General features: G+C 38.5%; 1 protein-coding gene and 1 pseudogene across 3 annotated transcripts in view; one reads left to right on the plus strand and one right to left on the minus strand.

The window, feature by feature from the left end:
* The window catches only part of SP3 (Sp3 transcription factor), a 20373-nt gene extending 3258 nt beyond the window's left edge, over positions 1-17115 (plus strand). For 2 of the 3 annotated variants that reach the window (XM_087708973.1, XM_014060495.2), the window contains 4 exons: positions 6150-7506; positions 14404-14596; positions 14922-15118; positions 15374-17115. In XM_087708973.1, the coding sequence (XP_087565099.1) occupies positions 6150-7506; positions 14404-14596; positions 14922-15118; positions 15374-15690 (2064 nt within the window). In that variant the 3' untranslated portion in view covers positions 15691-17115. Of the gene's footprint in view, positions 1-3468; positions 3865-6149; positions 7507-14403; positions 14597-14921; positions 15119-15373 lie in introns of those variants that run through there. The other variant, XM_087708979.1, reaches the window with a different exon arrangement.
* Positions 17116-22517: 5402 nt separating this feature from the next.
* Positions 22518-22655, minus strand: LOC148049356 (U1 spliceosomal RNA; annotated as a pseudogene).
* Between the last annotated feature and the right edge of the window lie 409 nt (positions 22656-23064).

Here is a 23064-nt window from a genome sequence, read left to right on the forward strand (position 1 = left end):
GGCAGTTGTTAAATGAATCCCATGGTGGTAAGTCATTGCAGCTGTAATTTGAGGCATCATGTAACCAGATTTAAAGCTAGGATCATTATTTACCATGGTCGTTTACAGGAATCCAGTAAAAATGTCACAAATCATGACTTCATGGCTGCTGTGAATATAGGTAAGCTGGCTGCCAAGTATCCAAAATGTGGTCACAGGTCGTCAGAGATGTGTGTATACCCATTGTAACTCTGGAAATAGGTTGTAAGTAGCTCTACGGAGGTCTGTCATAAATTCAAATGGTCATTAGTGACCAAATGTTAGTTGAGAACTATCTGTAATGTGCAAATCAAACTAAAAAATTAAAACAGATTAATTTAATTAATTAAAACAAATTTAAAAAAATTAAAAATAAAGCAAAATAGAAATTTAGAGGAACAGATATTCAGCCTGCAGATAACAGGTTTTCAGGCAAGTTTTAAACAGATCTGCTTGAAATCTGATCATGCTCCTAGATTCAGCTCTGGAGTTGTGTGCCTATCTTTCAGTGGCAGGTAGCAGCAGCCAATATTAGTATATCACAGGGCTGTCAAACTTCCAGACAGCGGGCAGGCTGCGTCATGGACTGGCCATGCCCATACCCAGTTTAGCAGAGGGTGGGGGGGGGGGGAATCCCAATATTTCACATGATGCTACCAGTGTGATGACATGAGTTTGACACCTCTGGTATACCATGACTGTTCTTGCAAATGTTGTACCTGATCCTAGTGGTTAGATCCTGCTTTTACTGTTGTTAACTTGTACTAATTTAGAACGTTAAGCAGGATTCATCTTAGTGAATGGGAGACCATTTGAGAAATCTAGGGCTGCAGGCTTATTAAGGAGGTCAAAATAAGAATCCTAGAAAAGGCAGTGCTACATCCCTTCCATATCTGATGGAAAAATTGTGAATGTGATCATGTAAAGTCATCAAGAGCTGATACCAACTTGAAGGTGACTTGATTTTTTAAAATATTTTTTTTTCTTTGCAAGGTGTCTGGAAACAAATACGTTTTCTTTTCTAAAACAGCTGTGCTGGCTACTTATCTACATCTGCTGAGAGTTCTGCTTATATCCTGTGCAAATTGTGCCTAGATTGGCCTTTGTGGATATGCTTTGTCCACTGCTGAATTAGAGATTTAAATTGGTTGTTTCCAGACAGTTTTGCTGATATGTTTTAATGATGTTATTTTGTTTTATCTTCATTTTAAAAAATTGAGTCTGGTTGAAGTGTAAGTTTGAGCTGTTTGGGAATTTAGTAAAAAGGGTGGTATTACAGTACAATACAATGCACATACAGTTACAGCAGCTCACGTTGTTTCTTTCTGTAATAATTACCTAGAGTTAGAAAAAATAATAATACACTTCTTGCATTATTAATTGCTTGTGTTTAGTCAAACTGTTTCTATACGCTTTCCTATAACTGCTTTCGCTGCCTTTATTTTTATTGATTTTCATATATGTGTCTGTCTGTCTGCCTGTTATAATCTAGCTTTCTGTTATATAATTAATCTATTCATTTATTCTATTGTTTACTTCCTATATTGGATTTTTTTTTCTCATGTGTGCCATTTTTTCCACTTCTGCTCTCTTCTTTTTGTACATTTTGAAGTTGGGCAGGAAGTTATTCATCCTTTTGGGCCAGGCACCATCTAGAGCTGGATGCAGAAATACTGTATGGTAAATTAAAGCACCCCATCCTGCAAATGGAAATTTGATTTCTGATTAATGTTATCAGAAAGGAAAGGACAGTATATGACTTACATGCCATAATCAGTGCATTTAAAGTTTTCTTGAATTATGATTTAGACTTAATAAGAAAGTAAAGTTCTTTTGAACATGATGGGATTTGCTTCTAATTAAATACATTTAGTTTGGGAGTTAAATCTAATAATGTTTACCATACATTTCAATTGTGTGCATTTGTCCCAATTACATAGTGGCAATATTATGTAGCAATTTTAATTATGTGTTCTTACAAAGACATACTGAGTAATGTTTAATGGCATCTTGTGTAAGTTAAGCAACTGATTTAGGTTCTGACATTACAATTAATAACTTTATTTATGGTTTCCTTTACTTAATATAGCTAAAGCTTTTGGTTTCAAGTAGCTTCTGATACCTTGATGAGGTTCATTCTCAGAAACAAAGAGTTGTAAAATTGTTCAATGTAGTATAGAACCAATTTGTTTAATACATTCCCTTATGTTAACAAGACTTATGTAACATAATCACAAAAAGAATTTTTGCCTCTTTTTGTCTTTTTCTTCTGGACAATGTAAGTTGTACATGAAGGGATAATTCTTCCTTATATAGCAGTTAATTTAAGCAAATGGTTTTTTTCAGAATATATCAAAAATTGCATTTTGATATTGATCGGTTCAACAAGAATTAAGTTAATTACAATTCTTTGATTATACAGGTAATAATTTCTGTGAACCCAAGACTCATTCCTTCATTTATGATATTTAGAAAATAAGCATTATGTGAGATAGGGTAGAGTGGAGATAATGCAAAAAAAAAAGGTGGCCTTGGGGGGGCTATGAATGATACACCAGTGTTGTCATTAGAAAATGAAAGCTATAATTTCCAGCCTTCTAGGAAGGCTTTACTTTAAAAATAACCCTCTCAAAAAGAGAATGTTCTGGGAAGATGTCCCTTGGATGGCTATTTAAAATTAACATTGGTTTTAAACGTTCACAAGTTACTCTGGTTGCTGGCCTCCAGTGAGGTACTCAATGTGTGAATATACTCCTGATAGCCCACTGATTGGAAACCTGCCATAGAGCCTTATATGTGGCAGCTTTCTTGTTTTCTTGCTGCAAATAGTGAACAAGAGCATATACCGGGTGTACTGAATCAAGATCACTATAATGGAAGGAAAGCAATATGACTTCATTTTTCCTTCTAGCTATGCTGCTCAGAACATTGGTGGTGGTAATGCAGAGTCCATATAAATGTGATTGGGATGATTTCTAATTAGGGAAGGTACACTGAATTGGATTATATGGGCCTCCTGAAAATGAAGTTAACGACAAATAAAAGGAAATATGTCATTCATGTCATATGCATGCACATTCTTACATCTCTTTTTCATATTAACAATTATAGAAGATCTTGTACATTCATTACCACCCCTAATAATAAAAACAATAGTCTTTTTTTTAAAAAAAAACTAGGAAAATACCAAGTTTCAGAATTGTGGCATTTTATTGTACAAAACAAGCATCATAAATTGTTAAGGTGTTCTTTGCCTAGTAAATGCTAGTTACTTAGTGACAATAAGATTTCTACCATTTTATTTTGCTTTCCATTTCTGTAAACATTTTTATTAAGACAAACATGCATTTCCTTTATATCCTTAGTTATCTATTATATGATGTGTCAAATTTGCTCAATTGCATTTATTAGTCTATGGCATATTTCCCTCTCCTTTTTTATTTATTTAGCTGCCCAGAGTCACCTTATAATAGGAGAAATGGCTGGCATAAAATAGTTACCAATAATACCAAAATTACCATATAGTACATCAGTAATTCCCAACTTGAAGTAATCAAGGTTGTTCATACAATTTATTCACATTTCTGTTAGAGATCCAAATCAAGGGAAAATGCCAACAAAAATGGAGGTGGCAATGCCCATAAGTAATACATTTAAATAATTTTTTATTTAATTTTGGAATTTCTCGGATGCTATGCACAAGTGCTATACTGCCAGCTCCTGGCACATTAGATGGTGTCTTCAAACACTTTGAAAGCTGATGGAATGGATTGCATAAAAGAAAAAAAAAAGATCTATTCTTGCCAGCAATATTTTGGAACCAATAATAATTTGTATCTCACACATGTAAGAGTTCTTTCTATTGTTTTGTATTGCATGAATATAATGAGAAATGTACCGTTGAAATTTTTTTTTACTACATTTTTTTAGTATGTGTTTTTTAAATACCTTTTTCGCATTCTGAACTTTCCGGAAACCCCTGCGGGAAAATAGCTAAAGATGTGCAACTTTAACATTCCAGAAAAGTTACAAGTAGTTAAAAACATTTTCAGTTAGAAGATCATAAGATTCTTGGAAGATGCGTATCTTAATAGAATCTGACTATATAGAAATCATAGAGCTGTACAACTCTGCTCCTGGTTGCCACATGTAAGAGGAAAGCCTTGTGTTACAAGGAGGTGTCTTTCAGGACTTTAAAGGAAAGAGATACTGTCATTTCAGTTTTTGAAACTCTGCCCAGAGCATGAGAGAGAGAGAGAGAGATCGAGAGAAGCTCTGTTGTTCCTTATGCTTCTTTGGCTTTGTACATCAAATATTTTAAAAATAACCATGCAGGAAAATTCATGTAAAGGAAAAATATAAGCACATTGTAGTTCAGAAGAAATATACACATGTAAGGCCAAGACTAGAAAATCATGTGTTATTTCTAAGGTTGAGCACAGATAATCTTTTTGGAGAGTTACTTAAGTGGGGAATGATTAATAGTGTAAACTGTAAGGAAGATTTGAAAACTCAACTCGTTCCTATTTTCAAAATTTCTCCAAAACACTTTAATAGCTAAGTTATAGCAGCTGCATCTTTTACACCCACCTTACATTCTTATAAATGCAACAGCTAATATTAAGAAAGGACCAAAGATGTTACTGTATATCTATTATAAGTATTAGTATAGCTGTCCTGAAGGTTCCTGAATCATATATTTTCTTAATGTCCAAAATAAATCGCTTATCACTTTTGATGACCATGTATACCTTTTTTCATTATTCCTCTGATTTGGAAATATTGATACTTTAAAATTGTGAAATTAATGTAAAGGTCGGCATTTCAGCGCTTAACATAATTTTTGCTAAGGAGCTATATGTATGTCCAATACAGGTAGTCTTCAACTTACGACCACAATTGAGGCCAAAATTCCTGTTCTTAAGTGAGACAATTAGTGAGTTTTACCCCAATTTACAACCTTTCTTGCCACAGTTGATCAGCTAATAACTTGGTTTGTTAAGTAAATCTGGCTTCCTGTCAAAAGGTTTCAAAAAGTTATTACATGACCTTGGGACGCAGCGATGGTCATAAGTATGAACCAGTTGCCAAATGTTTGAATTTTGACCATGTGATTAGGGGGTTGTAATTGAAAAAATGGTCATAAGTCACTTTTTTCAGTGCCATTGTAACTTTAAATGGTCATTAAATGAACTATTGCAAGTCGAGGACTACTTGTATGTATTCATAAAGTTGGAATTGAAAGGGTTTTCTAAAGAGGGAGATGTGGCCTCTAAGATACTTTGGGAAAGGCAGTATCCTGATACATGCATATTGTACAGAATTACTTGATCAGGTCAAACTGTTCAAATCAAAGGTAGTGTCAGAGAAAAGGCCTCTCCTGTTTCTTAGTGTAGGCAGTCACAACTTATTAAACCAAGAGATGAATAAATTTTGGCCTCCACTTTAGGGCAAGTTGATAGGATGTATCTTGCTAATGATAGATTCCCTTTTATTTTAATTGAGAAATTATGATTAACAACTTCAGAACCCAACAATTATCAAACTACCCTCAAACTATGTTTTAATGTTCCAGAGCTGTTAATTATAGCTTTATAGTTTAGCTAAAGTAGGAATTAGTATATAATAGACATCTTTCTAATTATGTTTACTGACACGTGTAAAAATGAAGAGGCTGAATTGATAGGATTAGCTTGTTTGCATCCTGGCATAACAAGTCAAAATCTATTTTTTGTATCTTCAGTTATTCTAATATATGTATGTAAATGCACAATTTCGGAAATAGTTTATTTTAAACAAATGTTTAAACCAACTCCATATACCGAGTTAACCAAAAAGGGGGGTGGGGGAATAAAATGCATAAGTTGCTACTTGCTCGTTGTAGGTGCTATTCGACAATTAACAGTTCAGAATCTAGATTGATGTAAGGAATTAATCATTGTAAAGTAATTAAAGCAACAATGGACAAAAGATTCCTGTGTATGGAGAACAGCTGAATTTTTAATTTTATTTAACTTTATATGGCGTTAAGATTGAACTATTTGGCATACTATGTACATGCAAGTAATGTATTGCTCATCTGTTATTTGCATAGGTGTTTTAATTTGGTTTTTGTTTTTGCTTTTGTTTAGACAGGAGATTTGGCCTCTGTACAGTTAGCAGGAACGCCAAATAGATGGGAGGTGTTGTCTGCTACACCGACAACTATTAAAGACGAAGCTGGCAACATAGTACAGATCCCAGGGGCTGCCACAGTAACTTCAAGTGGACAATACGTTCTTCCTCTTCAAAGTCTGCAGAATCAGCAGATATTTTCTGTTGCACCTGGTTCGGATTCATCAAATGGTACTGTGTCCAATGTCCAGTATCAAGTAATACCCCAGATACAGACAGCTGATGGTCAGCAGGTTCAGCTTGGTTTTGCAGCCTCTTCTGATAATGGTAGTGTGAATCAAGAAACTGGTCAAATTCAGATCATTCCTGGCTCCAATCAAACCATTATTGCCTCTGGAACATCCTCTAGTAACATTCAGAATATTTTATCACAGACTGGTCAAGTCCAAGGGGTCACAATTGGTGATTCTTCTTTTCCTGGGCAAGCACAGGTAGTTGCTAATGTTCCTCTTGGACTGCCAGGAAACATCGCATTTGTTCCCATCAATAGCGTTGACCTAGATTCTCTGGGACTAAGTGGTTCTCAAACCATGACTGCAGGCATTAATGCCGATGGACACTTGATAAGCACTGCACAGGCAATGGATAGTTCGGACACTTCTGATAGGACTGCAGAACAGGTTTCTCCTGAAATGACGGAAACAACCACCGATACAGACTTATTTGTGCCAACATCGTCATCCTCACAACAATTGCCTGTAACCATAGACAATACTAGCATATTAGAACAAAATTCAAACAGTTTGCCCTCCACTAGCGGGCAGGTCCATAGTTCAGATCTTCAGGGAAATTACATCCAAACATCTGTCTCGGAGGAGACACAGGCCCAGAATATTCAGGTCTCAACAGCACAGCCTATTGTACAACATATACAGCTTCAAGAATCTCAACAAACGACGAGTCAGGCTCAGATTGTACAAGGTATTGCGCAACAGACAATCCATGGTGTGCAAGCCAGCCAAAGTATATCACAACAGGCTTTACAGAATCTTCAGCTTCAGTTGAACCCTGGAACTTTTTTAATCCAGGCACAGACAGTGACCCCATCTGGGCAAATAACTTGGCAAACATTTCAAGTCCAAGGAGTACAGAACTTGCAGAACTTGCAGCTTCAAAATGCTCCTGGCCAACAAATAACATTGACACCTGTGCAGACCCTCACTCTTGGTCAAGTTGCAGCAGGTGGGGCCTTGACTTCGACACCTGTTAGTCTAAGTACTGCTCAGTTGCCAAACCTACAAACAGTTACAATAAATTCCATAGACTCTGGAGGTATTCAACTGCATCCCGGAGAAAATGCTGACAGTCCTGCAGGTATTGTAAAACTAATGCTTTGAATTATGGTAAAATTAGTCACAATTATTGAAGCACGTAAAACTTGATGTTGCCGTTTAGGAAGAAATAAATTATTTCAGCTGACAAAATATATTTCACTTCATACAGTCTAAAATTCTGATGCTTTTTCTTGGTTAAATTGATTTGTGATTTGTCGAGCTGATGTTTTTAAAATTATATTTTTCAAATTTTGGATTATTAAGGATTTTTGACACTAGATTTGGATGTACATACTCCATTAGCTCATCTCATTTTTTTTATAAGTTTAAAACAAAAGCAAGTTGTTAATGGCATAAATTGATTTTAGAGCGGAAACACTAAAATTGGTTCTGAAACAGAAAGTCCAGATGTGTTTTTCGCTTAACCTCATTTCATGAAACCACTTGGCAAACGTATTTTGAAAACAACAAGGGGTTTCAAAACAGTCCTCTGGTGTGTGGGCTTGGTAATTATTGTATGGGAAAAAAAGATAAGGGGAATATTAATTTTTTTTAATGCACTGTGAGGTGCGAAGACAGTAGTTAGATTCCCCCCTCCCCCCAGTCTCCCTATAATACAAACTATGTCATGAGATGAAGCTCAGTGGTGGAAAATTTGGGCAGGCAATAATAATTGTTACATGTAATAGATATTTGAATTGTGCTATTTGCTTTGCCAGCAGATAGCTTTTTAATTTAATTTAATTTTTGTCAATGAAGGCATCAGTGACTACTAGTTATGGTAGTTATATATTGCATATCCCCAGGATTCTGGAAATACGTTATGCAGAATAAAAGTGGAAGTGGACCATTGCGCTCATGTCCTCTTTTTGAGCTACATTATTGGCTTCTGTCACAAACAGGATAGAGGACTACGTAGTCTTTTCATCTGATTCTGCTGCATTCTCATTTAAAACAGAATAATCTTTTTTATCTGGAGGGTTACATGCCACACATTTTAATTATGGACTATGCACACTTGACCCTGGGAAAGAGGATATGGATAGATGGATGGATCTATTTCATTGGTGATAATAATTTATCCCTCTAAAGAGGTAGCATTAGAACTTTCCCAGCAACCCACCCATCACCTAGTTTGCTGCTACCAATCTCCTGTTCAGCTGTTGGTGAATTGTAGCACTTTGGAAGAGGATGCTATGTCTTGACTTGATAATCTTGTAGGATAGTGCACCTGTAAAAAGAAGTTGCAGTATAAGTTTGAATGGCAACAATAATATGGGCTATAACCAAAAGGAATAAATATATATGGCTCAGCTGATAAAGGAGGAGAGCCTGTGGCTTAGTGGTTAACACATCTGCCTAATATGTAATACAGCCCAGGTTCGAATCCCAGTAAGGGTATGGCTAGCTGATGAGAGCTAAATAGCTTGAAATAGATCTATACTAGTCTCCCTTTATTTATTTATCAGCACAAATACAACACAAATGTAACAAAGGCAACAGTAAAAATGTTGGGTTTCTGTCTGGATGGTCTCTTGTGCAAGTTTGGGTTTACTTCATAAGGAAGCAATAAACACAAATATGAAAGTGCTGTGGGGAATGAGGAAATGAGGGCTGTGAAATTCATCTTAAAATAAGATTAAACATTTTTTTCCCCATAGGAATACATATAAGGATATTTTTCTTTTTTGAGAAGATTGCATGAAGAAGGAAATCACTATCTTTGACCACGTTTCCTTAATATATTTTTAGTTGCTTGACTTCTGATTGGTACTGATACAAATAAACCATTATAATTGTCATTCTGTTTAGTCCGTCATTGTTCCCTGTTAAAAAGATTGGAGTCCAGGGGGCAGGAAATAAGGATGTGCAGATTCTCCATCTCTTAGTCCTATGGGCCATTATTTGGAAGCCTGAAACTGAAGAATGTGTAGTTTAGAAACAGGATTATTGATTAACCTAATTGTCTAAAAAGCTTTCAAAAACACACTTTTTAAATAACTGCACAAAGCCAGCTGGATGACCTTGGGCTAGTCAGTTTCTCTCAGCCCTAGGAAGAAGGCAGTGGCAAACTGCTTCTGAAAAACCTTGCCAAGAAAACAGCAGGGACTTGTCCAGGCAGTTTCTGAGATTTGGACATGATTGAACAGAAGGAAAACATTGTACACCTACCTAAAAAAAAATCTGAGTGATATCCAGTTAGGATACTTGCTTAAAGGAACAGATATATTCCCCGTCTCCCTTGTAGCTCTTCTGTGTCCAAGCCTGTTCTAGAATATTGAACCTGCAGGGATACCTGCAACAGATTTAGGACTTACAGAGGGAGAGACGATGAATAATGCCTTTCTTGGTACAGGGGATATTTTTTATCAGTATTGATAGCTGCTGACATATTTGCACACTGTCAATAAAGAGATAGTTGAGCTTTTAAAATTATATTCTAAGAGAAACAAAAGACAAGGAAGCAAAGTATTCATACAGTATTTGGAATGGTAGCCAGTAATTATTAATTAATAAATGTTTCTTATATTGACATACGACTGTCATTTGTAATATAACTTTTTCATGCAGGCTGAATTTTAATGGGATTCTCACTGTTTGAATAAGTTGCCTTCATCCTCCAAAATTTTATCAATCATGTCTGACAGCTGAGGAGACCAAATGAATTTTCACCTGAAATAGTCCTTTAACAAACATGACTTTGTGTAATTGTTATGTTTTACATTCATTTTTCTCTTCTGATGATACCGTATTTTCACGACCATAAGCCGCACTGAAAATCCTAAAATTTGATCCAAAATCGGCAGTGCGGCTTATAACCCGGTGCGCTTTATATGTGGAAAAAGATCTCCCAGCTGCTTTGCTCCTCGCGACTGCAATAGATGTCCAGAAGCAGCCCCTGGGGCCAATGGGGACCGGACCCCCAGCTCGACAGCCCCTGTCGCCTCTGGACGTCCACCGCAGCTGTGAGGAGCCGAGGAGAGCGCGGAGAAGAGCGTGCGACGGCCCCCGGCGCTCCGGGAAGCGGGAGAGGCGCGCGGCCCGGCCTCTCCTCCCTGGACGCCGCAGCAGCAGCCCCAAGCACACCGATCCCCGCGCCCTTCGCATCGGGGCATGCTCTTGCAGCACGCCCCGATGCGAAAAACACAGAGATCGGTGCGCCCGGGGCCGCCGCCGCCGCGACGTCCAGGGAGGAGAAATCAAACCGCGCGCCTCTCCCGCCTCCCGGAGCGCCAAGAACCGTCGCGCGCTCCCCTCCACACTCTCCTCGGCTCCCCACAACCGCAACAGACGTCCAGAAGCGACAGGGGCCACCGAGCCGGAAATCCAATCCCCACCAGCCCCAAAAGCCGCTTCTGGACATCTGTTGCAGTCGCGAGGAGCGGCACGAAGGCTCCCGGCGCTCCAGGAAACACCGAAAGCAGCTGGGAGAGGCGCGCGGCCCGGCCTCCCCTCCCTGGACGCCGCAGCAGCAGCCCCAAACTCACCGATCCCAGTGCCTTTCGCATCGGGGCGCGCTGCAAGAGCATGCCCCAATGCGAAAAACACAGAGATCGGTGCGCCCGGGGCCGCCGCTGCGACGTCCAGGGAGGAGAAACCAAGCCGCGCGCCCCTCCCAGCCGCCCTCGGCGCCCCCCGGAGCGCCAAGAACCCTCGTGCCGCTCCTCGCGACTGCAACAGATGTCCAGAAGCGTCGGGAAATGTGCGGCTTATAACCCGGTGCGCTTTATATGTGGAAAAAGTTTGAAAAATTAACGTTAATTGATACTGCGGCTTATAATCCGGTGCGGCTTTTGGTCGTGAAAATACGGTAAATATATTTTTGGTTTTAATGAAAATGTATTTATATATTGAGTGATTTTGTACAAATGCATTCGATTTTAATGAGTTAACATTTAGTGGTAAAATAATCTTGGAAAGGGCTCAAATTTGTGGGAGATCCATGTATGTCTCTTGCTAGTTGAAATTTTAATGCTTTTTTTCTTGATTAAAGTTTTTAAATCTAAAAGATGTTCATCAGAAAAGTATAGGAAGGCATTGATGACTTATAAAGAGAAGCTTCTTCAGAACTGAGTAGGTGGCCTCAATACATCTTCCTTTGCAACTCAGAGATGGAGGGGATGGAAAGAAGCATATGTCCATTTCCTACTGGCTTTTTTTTTTACAATGAAAGTTACAATAGAGGCACATGGGAATTGTAGCTGAGCAAGCTGCCCATGTGTTTGCTTGAAAGTTTAGCCAAATTTAGAAGCTTGAAGTGCAGTTTGATTGGGAACTACAATAGAGGTGCATGTACTGTTGTGCATGTTTCCATTATATAGTGGTTTTTGTTCATCTTTGGAGTTGAGTAATATTTTATTTTATTTAATAAATTTATTTGCCATCCATCTCCCTCTGGGGCCATTCTGGACAGCTTACAATGGCAGAATGTAAAATAAAAAATGTAAATGTAACAGTACTATAGTAAACAGTGAAACAATACAAATAAATTACAGAAAAATGAACTAAAAAGATGGGTGGGGAGGGAGGGAGCGGAATGTGCAGGGGTCTACTGTTAGTCTAATAGCCACCTCCATGAGGTTCCCAGGCCAATTGGCAAAGCCAGGCTTCATAGAAAGGCAAGAGGGTGGGAGCAGGCCTCATACCAGTGAGCAGGATGTTCCAGAGGGCCAGCACTATGGCAGAGAAGGCTCTTCTCCTGGATCCTGCCAGCTGGAATGCCTTGACAGATGAAATATGCAGCAGGTGTCCTGCTGGCATGAGTGGGATGGACCTGTCCTAGCGGGATGAGATGGTTCATCAAGTAACCTGGACCCTTGACAAGGAGGACTTAAAATGTCATAACCAAACCCTTGAACTGCACCAGGAAACAAACCGGCAGCCAATGCAGCTCATACAGCAGTGTTGTAACATGGGGCATTCTAGGAGCTCCAAAGACTGCTCATGCTGCCACGCTCTGCACTAGTTGTGCATTGCAGTCATCCAGTAGGGCTGTAGTGACTGAGTGCAGGCAGTCCTGATATACGAAAGGCTGCAACTGGTGCAGAAACCAAAGTTGTGCAAAGGCTCTCCTAGCCACTCCTGCCACCTGCTCTTCTAGCAGAAGACATGGGTCCAGGAGAACCCCTAAGTTGCTAACTGGGCCTGACAGGTGTAGTGCAACCCCATCCAGAACGAAAGATGCCAAAAACCCAGTTCTTGATGCTCCATGTACCCAAAGCCACTCAGCCTTGTTAAGGTCATCATAGCTTATTGTTCTGCATGCAGGCTCTGACAGTCTCCAAGACCTATGAGAGGATAATGACAGCATCACTTGGGTCACCAGGGATGGAGATATTGTTAATGTTTCAATCCATTGTGACAGATGATCTCACTCATATAAATGGATCAATATTATATTATTTGATTATATATCTTCCTCAACATCAAACGTTAATACCAATGACATAAAATATGTTCTGTGGGAAAATCTCTCTGTGTGCGTGCGTGCGTGCATGCGCTACCGGTAAATGTGTTATTGAAAAATATTTTTGGTTCTTCTTTGTACTGAATATGAAATTTTTCCAGCAAGCACTATAATTTAACTTGTGTTACTTAAACAAATATCAATGACAATTAGGTTGTCTTTTTTGTTTTTGCAAGTTATGCTTGCAACACTTTACAGATTTATAACGTTAACTTTCCTCAATAGAAGTTCTTCATAGATATATACGTATTGCAGCAATTGAAGGCTATTAAATGTCAGGGTAAATTAAGTGTATTAAATATTCTTTATACCACTGGTGAATATAGAGGTGGATATTATTAGACAAATATAGGCTAATCATAGTAGTTTGAATGCTAAAACAGTACTGCAAATGTAATGTAGGTGAATACCTAGAGAGCTTTTTTTTTTTAAAAAAAAAACTTTGTATTTAATTGATATTGGCTCTGTTTCTTTTGAAAGCTAGCCCTTGGCATTTAAGGATTTTTTTATTCTTCCTTTGGCATATTAGAATGTCATCTTTCCTTGGCCTGGCTTTGCTGTTTCTGGGAAGAATGCTGCTTCCATATATAGGCTTCTTAAGGCTTCCCATTCAGAGTAAATGGAAGAGCTAACACTCAACTCATCAGGACTGGCAAAGCATTATGCCGAGCTTTCATTTCAAGATGTGGAGGGAAGGGCAGTTAAATAGTTGCGGCAAGCTGGAGCTGATCTAAGGACGGGAAACATACATTTTTGAACGGATTTGAAAATTGTTGACTTGAGCATTGGTGCAGCCATCCCACTTACACATGTAGCTTCAGAATCTCTCCAGCAGATGTACAATTATTGTACTGGTTCACAACTATCAATTATTTGTTTGAATTTCTCAATCTTTGCCATTTTTTGATGTGTTTTTAATGTGTCAGTTTATCATTATCATTACCTGGTATCAAACATCTGCTTGAGCTGTTTAGACAACTACACATCAGTGAAGCTCCCAGCCCAAGAGAATAATTTGCAAGGGTTTGGTGGGTTGTTTTTTTTAAAGCATTCTTGAAACATCATTGTCACCTTTTAAAATCTTCTATCTAGTTTCAACAGAATTCTTTTATATATTTCATTGAAAATCCCCTTTTTTTGGAAAAATAAAGGTTACTTTTTTGCTTTCTAGCTAGAAAAAATGGTTTTGTTTGTAACATTTTTAATGGTATTTTTAAAAACATACTTAGTTGATTTGATACTTGAGGCTGGATGTGCATTTTCAGTAGAGAATGGCTGCCGTAGTTCTTACAGCTATGAATAAAATTACATAAATTGTTGTCTGGCATTCTGAGATTGGAATTGATTGATTGATAAGATAGGATAAACAGATAACATTGCAAAGCTTAAGACCTTAAGACAGTTTTCTCCTTTCTGTGTAATGGGACTGACTGTTGATCTGTAATATTCTCCCCCTCCCCCTCCCTTTAGATATTAGGATTAAAGAAGAGGAGCCTGATCCCGAAGAATGGCAGCTTGGTGGTGATTCTACACTGAATACCAATGACCTGACACATTTGCGGGTGCAGGTGGTGGATGAAGAAGGGGACCAGCCGCATCAAGAAGGAAAAAGATTGCGAAGAGTAGCTTGCACTTGCCCTAATTGTAAAGAAGGTGGTGGAAGGTATGCATTCCGTGTCTCATTGTGTAGCAAATGGCCTTAAAATAAATGAGGTAAAAGTGAGAGTGATCATTAAATTGAGCACCTGTATCTGTGGGAAATCTATGCATCCTGCTCTTTCGGTGCCAATGGGGAAGTGACAGATTGAAGGATGTGGCATTAGATTCCACTGTGACAGCTCATGCTGCTCCTCAGCTAGTTAATGCCCTTGATCACTATACATCTATGCTGAGGTACATGAAGGTGTTTTCTTACAGTTCAGTATAATATGCAACATGTTTTGATGATGTCAGTGTTTCGAGTAACGTTTCATTGCATGTTTTAACAGAGGCACCAATTTGGGAAAGAAGAAACAACACATCTGTCACATACCAGGATGTGGGAAAGTCTATGGAAAAACATCACATTTGAGAGCTCATCTTCGTTGGCATTCTGGAGAGCGTCCATTTATTTGTACGTGGATGTTTTGTGGGAAAAGATTTACCCGTAGTGATGAGCTACAGCGACACAGGAGAACACATACAGGTGACCAATTCTTTTTTTAAAAAACTTATTTCTTTTGGCGTATGGGGTGGGAAATTAAAGCACCGGTTAATCGTTAAAAATCTCACTTAACCATTGCTACTGATTTCTAAACATGTATAGCAATGCTTATAAATCGTATGTGCTTTTCTATTTAAAGAAAAAGAAGAGCTGTCAAGCGTTTCAAATTTCAGCCGTGTTAAGGTTACGTTTGCATTGATGTGAAAGAAACAACCCCTTTTTTTATATGTTGACCAGGTGAAAAGAAATTCGTCTGTCCAGAATGTTCCAAGCGCTTCATGAGAAGTGATCATCTTGCCAAACACATTAAAACCCATCAAAATAAAAAAGCTATTCATGCTAGCAGTACAGTGCTTGCATCGGTCGAAGCAACACCAGAGGATACTTTGATTACTGCAGGCGGAACAACGCTTATCCTTGCTAATATTCAACAAGGTTCTGTTTCAGGGATAGGAACTGTTAATACATCTGGCACCAGCAATCAAGATATTCTTACCAATGCTGAAATACCTTTACAGCTTGTTACCGTTTCCGGAAATGAGACAATGGAATAAATATACACAAAATACCTATTAATTGTGGTTATTTTTATACAGTAGTGAGAAGAATATTGTTCCTAAGTTCTTAGATATCTTTTTATTGATGTGCAAAAATTTTTGGATTGACAGTAACTTGGTTATACATGACACTGAAATGCCTTACTTTGTATGATATTCCATAGTATATTAAAATGGTAAAATTGCATGAGTTTTGTAGGTACTTTTGGAATCTAGAAGAGATTAAATTTTACCAACTTGTATAAAAAGAAATTTAACAATGGAAATGGTAGTCTAATCAAATGCATCAATCCTTTGTGGTTTAGTGTAAAAATGAGAACATGTTGGTATTTATCTATTGTAAGATAAAAGTTGATTGGTGAAAAGAAATCATGTTATGATAAAAGAAATTTTGTAATTTTCTTGACTGGAATTTTTATTATGCATAACTGACAAATCAAGTTTCCAAGCAAATATTTCATTGTACAGGCTTTACTTAGCTCATCAAGTTGTCATTTTGAAGCTAATTATTTTAATTAGGTTAACTATGTACAATATTTTAAGCATTACTCTTGTAAGATTTTGAAAATTACATTTTAACATGGAGCTCTAGGGTTAGTCACCTTTTAAATCCTGTTGAAAAGCCATGTTTAAAGTTTAATTTTGCCAAAATAATGTCTTGTTAATAATATTCTTTAAGTGACTCATTTGGGCAATATAACTGATGTTTAAAATTATTCAAGGCTTAAATAAAAATAAGTTGCTGCATTTTGGGTGATGAAACAAAAATAAAGATACCCTTTTCTTGAATATTGGAGGACCAAAAATTAAGGGTATCCATGTCAATTGCAATTTTTATCTAACTTTGTCTCCAAATACATCTGTCTGCCAGGGCCTTAAAAGCCATCATGTAAATTATCAGTAAAAAAGACACATAAGCACTCAGACACGCACACACACACACACATATACAAATGCAAATAATAGAAAATCATTTCTATAGGGACAATAGTCCATATTAATATTAGTGATAGTGGAATAAGGGTTTTACAACGCTTTTTTCTGCCAAGCTTTGGTTAGTTGAGCTGCATTTAAATATCCACATCTTTCCTTTATGCTTCCCTTAAATTGTATGTATCCAGTACATTTAACTGATAAACATATATGTTTTTTATTAAGCTGATTTTTTTATTTTTAATTACTGTTTATATTTTCAACTATAAAAAATGTACACTCTTAATTTGCATAGCCAAGTCTGTAAGTGCTCTACCCGTTTTACAAAAAAAAAAAGTACAATAATTGCAACAGTTCACTATTTACAAACATTTGGAAAATCTGTTCATTTGTTCAAACCACCTCAAATTTAAAGGTTACCTTATTGTACGTTTAAAGTGTATTATAACAGTGTGGTAGTTAATAAAACACTATTTTTTTTCCTTTTGACTTGGGATTTCTGGTTTTTTTGGCCTTGTTTAAAAATGACTCATTGAAATTCATGGAAACAGATGATGTTCCCTTTTACCATTTCTCTGCACGACAAACCTTAGGCACTTCATTGTTGACCAATAGACCAGTATAATTCTTCCTTCATGTTCATTTCAACCAAGAAATACTCAAAGACAGTTTTGTTTTTTCAATTTATTTTGATTGATCTCATTGGATATATAGCCTTTGATTTGGATTTTTTTACACACAATTTTGATATCTGGGCCTATACTTTGAAAGAAACTGAACACCCCAACAATCTTCCACTGCCCCCATGAGATCACTGGGCTATTAGAGAATGCAGGGAGGCTGCTGGTCCAGCGGGCACGTGACTGTCAATCATTTTGAGCAATACCTAAATAAAAATGGCAAACTTTGCCGAAGTCTTTACTGGCAGATTTCAGCGCCCGTGAAGATGCCAGCAGACTTGCTTCCTCACACTGGAGCTTTTCACCAGGCTAGGTTTGGTATTTTGCTTTTACTGTTGCTTGGAATGAATAGTGTTTTGTTTTTATCATCATAACCAAAACAACGGAGTAAAGATACATAATTGCTTGTTTGCTAATTTATGGTAGTGCCAGAGCTCCAAGCAAGTCCATTGGAAGGATCCCCTATATAGCATGACGTATATCTTGTATTACATTCAGTTCCTAAATGCTACATGATCAGTACGGTATTACTCTTAATTTTAATTTCTTTGTAGCCCTATCACAAGTCCTACAACAAATTTTGATGCACCTTGATTATTTGCCTACTTTCTTAGCAAATACCCAATTCCCTCCTGTAGAGACCTTGTAATTGCCCTAATTATCTAAATGAGAATTGTCTCATTTTATTAAGCAACCAGATAGAATTAAAAAGGGCCTATATGGGATCCCAAAGGTGCTTTTCCAAAAGGCAACGGCTTTCTTGGTTTTTTTCCTCGAAAACATTTTGCTTCCCACTTTCTTGGATGAAAAGTTTCTTGGATGAGAAGCGAAACATTTTCAAGGAACCCCCTCCCCAAAAAAGCTCCAGTTGCCTTTTGGAAAAGCACCTTTGGGACAACCATGGCCTGGATAATTGAGAATAGCTATAAACGCCCATATGGGATGTATTTTTAAGAAACCATCTTGATTATTCAGATATACCTATTGGATAAGTTGATTTAGCCGTTTGCCGTGAGACATCTTGCATCACCTCTAATTTAGTTTTATCTATGGTATGAAATTGGTTTATATTCTGAGCTTTCCCCCCATATAAGCAGGGATGAGCCTGAGGGGCTAGAGAGATCCCACCCTCTACATCAGGGGTGGCAAACTCGCATCGTTACGTGATGTGTGATGTATCGTGACTTTTCCCCCTTCACTAAACGGCATGGGCGTGGCCAGTGCGTGACGCATCTGGCCTGTGGGCCACGAGTTCAACACCCCTGCTCTACATCTTTTGAATGATAGTTTGTGATTCAGCAATTAGAGATTCTGAGGTGAAGGTTGCTGCCTCTCTATTTCACTATAATGTTTAGAGGACAGCCCTTCTTTAGTGTTGATTACAGGCCAACAAATACTTGTGCCCTGATAATGTGTGACACAGCATTCATCCAAAAAAGTAGCTGAGGAGAGACACAAAGTATATGGTTATGAGTCCAGCAGTTTCCCCCTCTGTATTTAATCTTAAAAAAAGAGGTTAGCATATAGGCAAAGGGCCTCTTACTACTTAGCCTAAGGTTTTTTCTGAGTTCCATGTTGGAGCTCAGAAAAAAATGTGATTCATATAATAAAAATATATTGTTCCGATGTGATTTGAAATCCAAACGAATAATGGTGGAAGTATCTTCATATTATGCTTATTGTCAGGCCGGCAGCTATATTTTCTTGTGGATATTAGGCCTGCCACACTTTCTATTATTCTACTATGCATTTTCTATTGTATGGAGTTAGATGATATGTAGCCAAAACAAAATTCTTTCTAGAAAGCCAAGGTTATTCTCTGTCTCTGCACCTCGGCATCTGACTGGAACTGGATGGGTGGAAGCTGCCAGCATAGCAGTGGAAGATTGGACCATGTGATGAACTTGTGGGTGTGGGGGCAAGATCTTGAACTTTCAACTGGGTGGAAAAAACAGGAAGTCTTCAGATTCGGATTTTCCCAGATGTTCCGACACGGCTCTCTTAATAAATTGGAACTTTGAGCAATACTTTGCCTTGGGCTCTGATTTACTTTTGAATGCTATTTGGAACCCTGACATTTATTAGGTTCTATGTGCAGCTTTTTTGCCTGGGTGAGAAACTGGATGTTAATCATGCACGACCCCCTCCTAGCATACATGCACACATGACAGGCGCCCCCCCCCCCATTTTTTGCATGCTTTTTTCACCCTCCCCAGGCTCCAGAGGCTTTATAGGAGCCTGGGGAGGGAGAAAACAGCCTCCCCTGCCCCCCGGAGGCCCAACGGATAAACCAGACTTATGGTTTGCTTGTAGGGTTGTTTTTAGTTCTCTGGAGCCTTCAGGGAAGCCTCTGAAAGGGCCCTGAAGGCTCTGGAGGACTTAAACTGGCCCTACCAGCAAACCAGAAGTCTGTCCCCAAACTTCCAGTTTGCCCGTAGGGCTATTTTATTGCGCTCTGGAGGCTTCAGAGAAGCTCCTGAAGCCTCCAGAGGGCCTCCGTGGGGGGGGGGGGAGGCTGTTTTGCCCTCCCCAGGTTCCTATAAAGGCTCTGGAGCCTGGGGAGGGCAAATATGGCCTCAAAAAAAGCCTAACATCAGCTGGCCAGTGCGCACATGTGCGCCAGCCAGCTGACAGGGCAACACCTTGCCATAGGTTCGGGTATAGGTGGTATCTCGCTCAATAGTAGTAACTGTGAGAGGGATCTTGGACTCCTTGTGGACAATGACTGAAATATGAGCCAGCAGTGTGCAGCAGCTGCCAAAAAACCCAACACAATTCTAGGCTGCATAAACAGAGGAATAGAATCAAGATCACGTGAAGTGTTAATACCACTTTATAATGCCTTGGTAAGGCCACACTTGGAATACTGCATCCAGTTTTGGTCACCATGATGGGGACTGGAGGCTAAAACATATGAAGAATGGTTGCAGAAATTGGGTATGTCTAGCTTAATGAAAAGAAGGACTAGGGGGTGACATGATAGCAGTCTTCCAATATCTCAAAAGAGGAGTCAAGCTATTCTCCAAAGCATCTGAGGGCAGGACAAGAAGCAATGGAAAACTAATCAAGGAGAGAAGCAACCTATTGCAGAACTAAGAAGAAATTTCCTGATCGTTAGAACAATTAATCAGTGGAAATCAACTTGCCTCCAGAAGTTGTGAATGCTGCAACACTGGAAGTTTTTAAGAAGGGATTGGACAGCTACTTGTCTGAAATGGTATACAGGTTTCCTGACTAAGCAGGGGGTTGGACTAGAACAGTGTTTCTCAACCTTGGCAACTTGAAGATGTCCGGACTTCAACTCCCAGAATTCCCCAGCCAGCATTCGCTGGCTGGGGAATTCTGGGAATTGAAGTCCGGACATCTTCAAGTTGCCAAGGTTGAGAAACACTGGACTAGAAGACCTCCAAGGTCCCTTCCAATTCTGTTATTCTTTTGTTATTCTGTTATTCTCTTAATGATGGTTCCCTAACACCTGGACCCTGCTAAGTAGCCAATCAGAGAATGACATGGAGAACAAAGGGGAATGGAAGGCTTGCAATGTGGTTTTTGCTTTGCTGAATAGTGAGAACATTTTTAAAATGGGCTAGTGTTTCCTAATTTCTACATAATGAAAGTAAAAGAATGGCGATTAATCCATCATACTCCTGTTTTCAATTTTTCTTCCCAAAACATAAGAGTGAAATTGCTGAGGTGCTGTGATTAATAATTACACACACTGGGAAAATGGTGAAATTTACCATATATTTTTTTATCAATTTTATATAGTAATGTGCCATAAATACACAATTATTTAACAGCATGGGACAGCAGCAAAGAATAGCTTTCCTCCTGCATTTTTGTGTGTGTTTAGCTTGTTTGATATCTTCTTGAGTTACTAAAATGCCCTTTAAAAATTAAGGTTAATTAAGTTTAATATTTTAATTACTCATGCTATTATGTACTTAACTTATTCAAACAGAGTGCATTACAATATTGCATAGGGTTACTTAAAGTTTAGAATCTCCAGGTAGTCTGTTAATAACATGCAATGAGGGGGCTGCCTTTCCTTCTTTTTATTTTGGAGTATATTTGAAACATGCCCCCCTTCTACAAACAGCAAGGCTTGGATTTTTATGCATAGAAAACCTAATAGAATTTTTTAAATGATAATGATTCCTTCAGGAAGAGAAAGAGAGAGAGAGAGAGAGAGGCATCTCAAAAGCTCTAGATGGAATTTTCATTGTCATAACTATCCTTTAAACTCCACAATGTACTGTGTGTGTGTGTGTGTGTGTGTGTGTGTGTGTGTGTGTGTAGCTTCAAAATGGCAACCTAGCTAATCAATTAAAACCCTGTTCCAAGAGCTGGAACTGGAGTGGTGGTCATACCTGCAGATCAGAGGTGGGTTGGTCCCAGTTCGGCAAGGACCAGGCGAACCAGTAATAGCAGTGGCGAGAGGCTCCGCCCACCCACCTGGATGCTTCTGCGAATGTGCATTCAGGTGCAGAAGCGCGCCCAAACCGGTACTAAAAAAAATTGGCAACCCACCACTGCTGCAGATGTTAAGTGAAGTGTGTGAAAACATGGGGTTTTTATAGAGAATTAACAACATTAGACAAATTATTAGTGGGGACTGAAAACAAATTCATAAGGATACTATGCAAATATTTATTAGATTATAAAATGGAAGAAGAACAAGTTAAAGAGATGATGGTTATATGGGCTAAAATTTTTGGAGATATTGATTTGGACAATTGGGAAAAGCTTTGGGAGAGAAATAGGAAATTGACACTGGCCACATCATATAAAGATAATTTTTATAAAATGTTTTATAGGTGGCATGTTCCCCAAGCAAGATTGGCTGATATATTTAGCAATATGTCCCCAAGCTGTTGGAAATGTAAACAAACACCAGGCACATACAATCACATGTGGTGGACCTGTAAAAAAGCAAGGAAATTTTGGTTACAAATTCATATGTGGTTAGGAAAAATGGTTAGACAACGTATAGACTTCAAGCCAGAATTATTTCTATTAGGGATTATTACAGATGGTTATGATAAAGGAACAATATACCTAATACTACACATCCTCACCGCAGCAAGAATGCTGTATGCACAGTAATGAAAGAGTGAAAATACCCCTTCAGAGGAGGAGATAATAAGGAAGATACTAGTCTGTGCAGAAATGGATTGACTAACGTTAAAAATAAAAGACAAAGGAGAGACAGAACACCACAAATTATGCAGTCAAGTTTTCCGCATCTGGGGAAATCGCAGGGGACAGCACACCTGGAGTGCAATGGATCAGCCTTACTCTGGTAAAACCACCTTCGTGATCATGGTGTCTTCCCTGCCAGGTAATGACACATACAACAGATTCTATCAATGGTTAGAAGCACAAGGTGGAAGTTGGAATACAAAGAAATTAGCGTAGGGGGACCTGGAAATCTACATATGCATCGTGGTATTAGAATGAATAGGATGGTCAAAAATAATTTTACAACACTAGCACTGTTTAAGTAGGATACTGTATTTTTTGGAGTATAAGATGCACCAGAGTATAAGACGCACTAAGATTTTGAAGAGGCAAATTTTAAAAAAAGTGTTTGCATTCTGCAGACCTCCCAAAAAGAATCCGTTTTAAAAGCCTGCATGTTTTGGGGAAAACAGGCCCGTTTTTTGTCAAAAAAAAGGGCATGCATAGCCTTTAGGAGGCTTATAGAGTGTTCCTGGAGGTGGCGGGGGAGCAAAATTGAGCAAAAAAGCCCCATTTT

This window comes from Thamnophis sirtalis, unplaced genomic scaffold (assembly GCF_051295495.1).
Source record: "Thamnophis sirtalis isolate CommonGarterSnake01/CBP01778 unplaced genomic scaffold, rThaSir2_p1.2 scaffold_1, whole genome shotgun sequence".
Classification (NCBI taxonomy): Eukaryota; Metazoa; Chordata; class Lepidosauria; order Squamata; family Natricidae; genus Thamnophis; species Thamnophis sirtalis.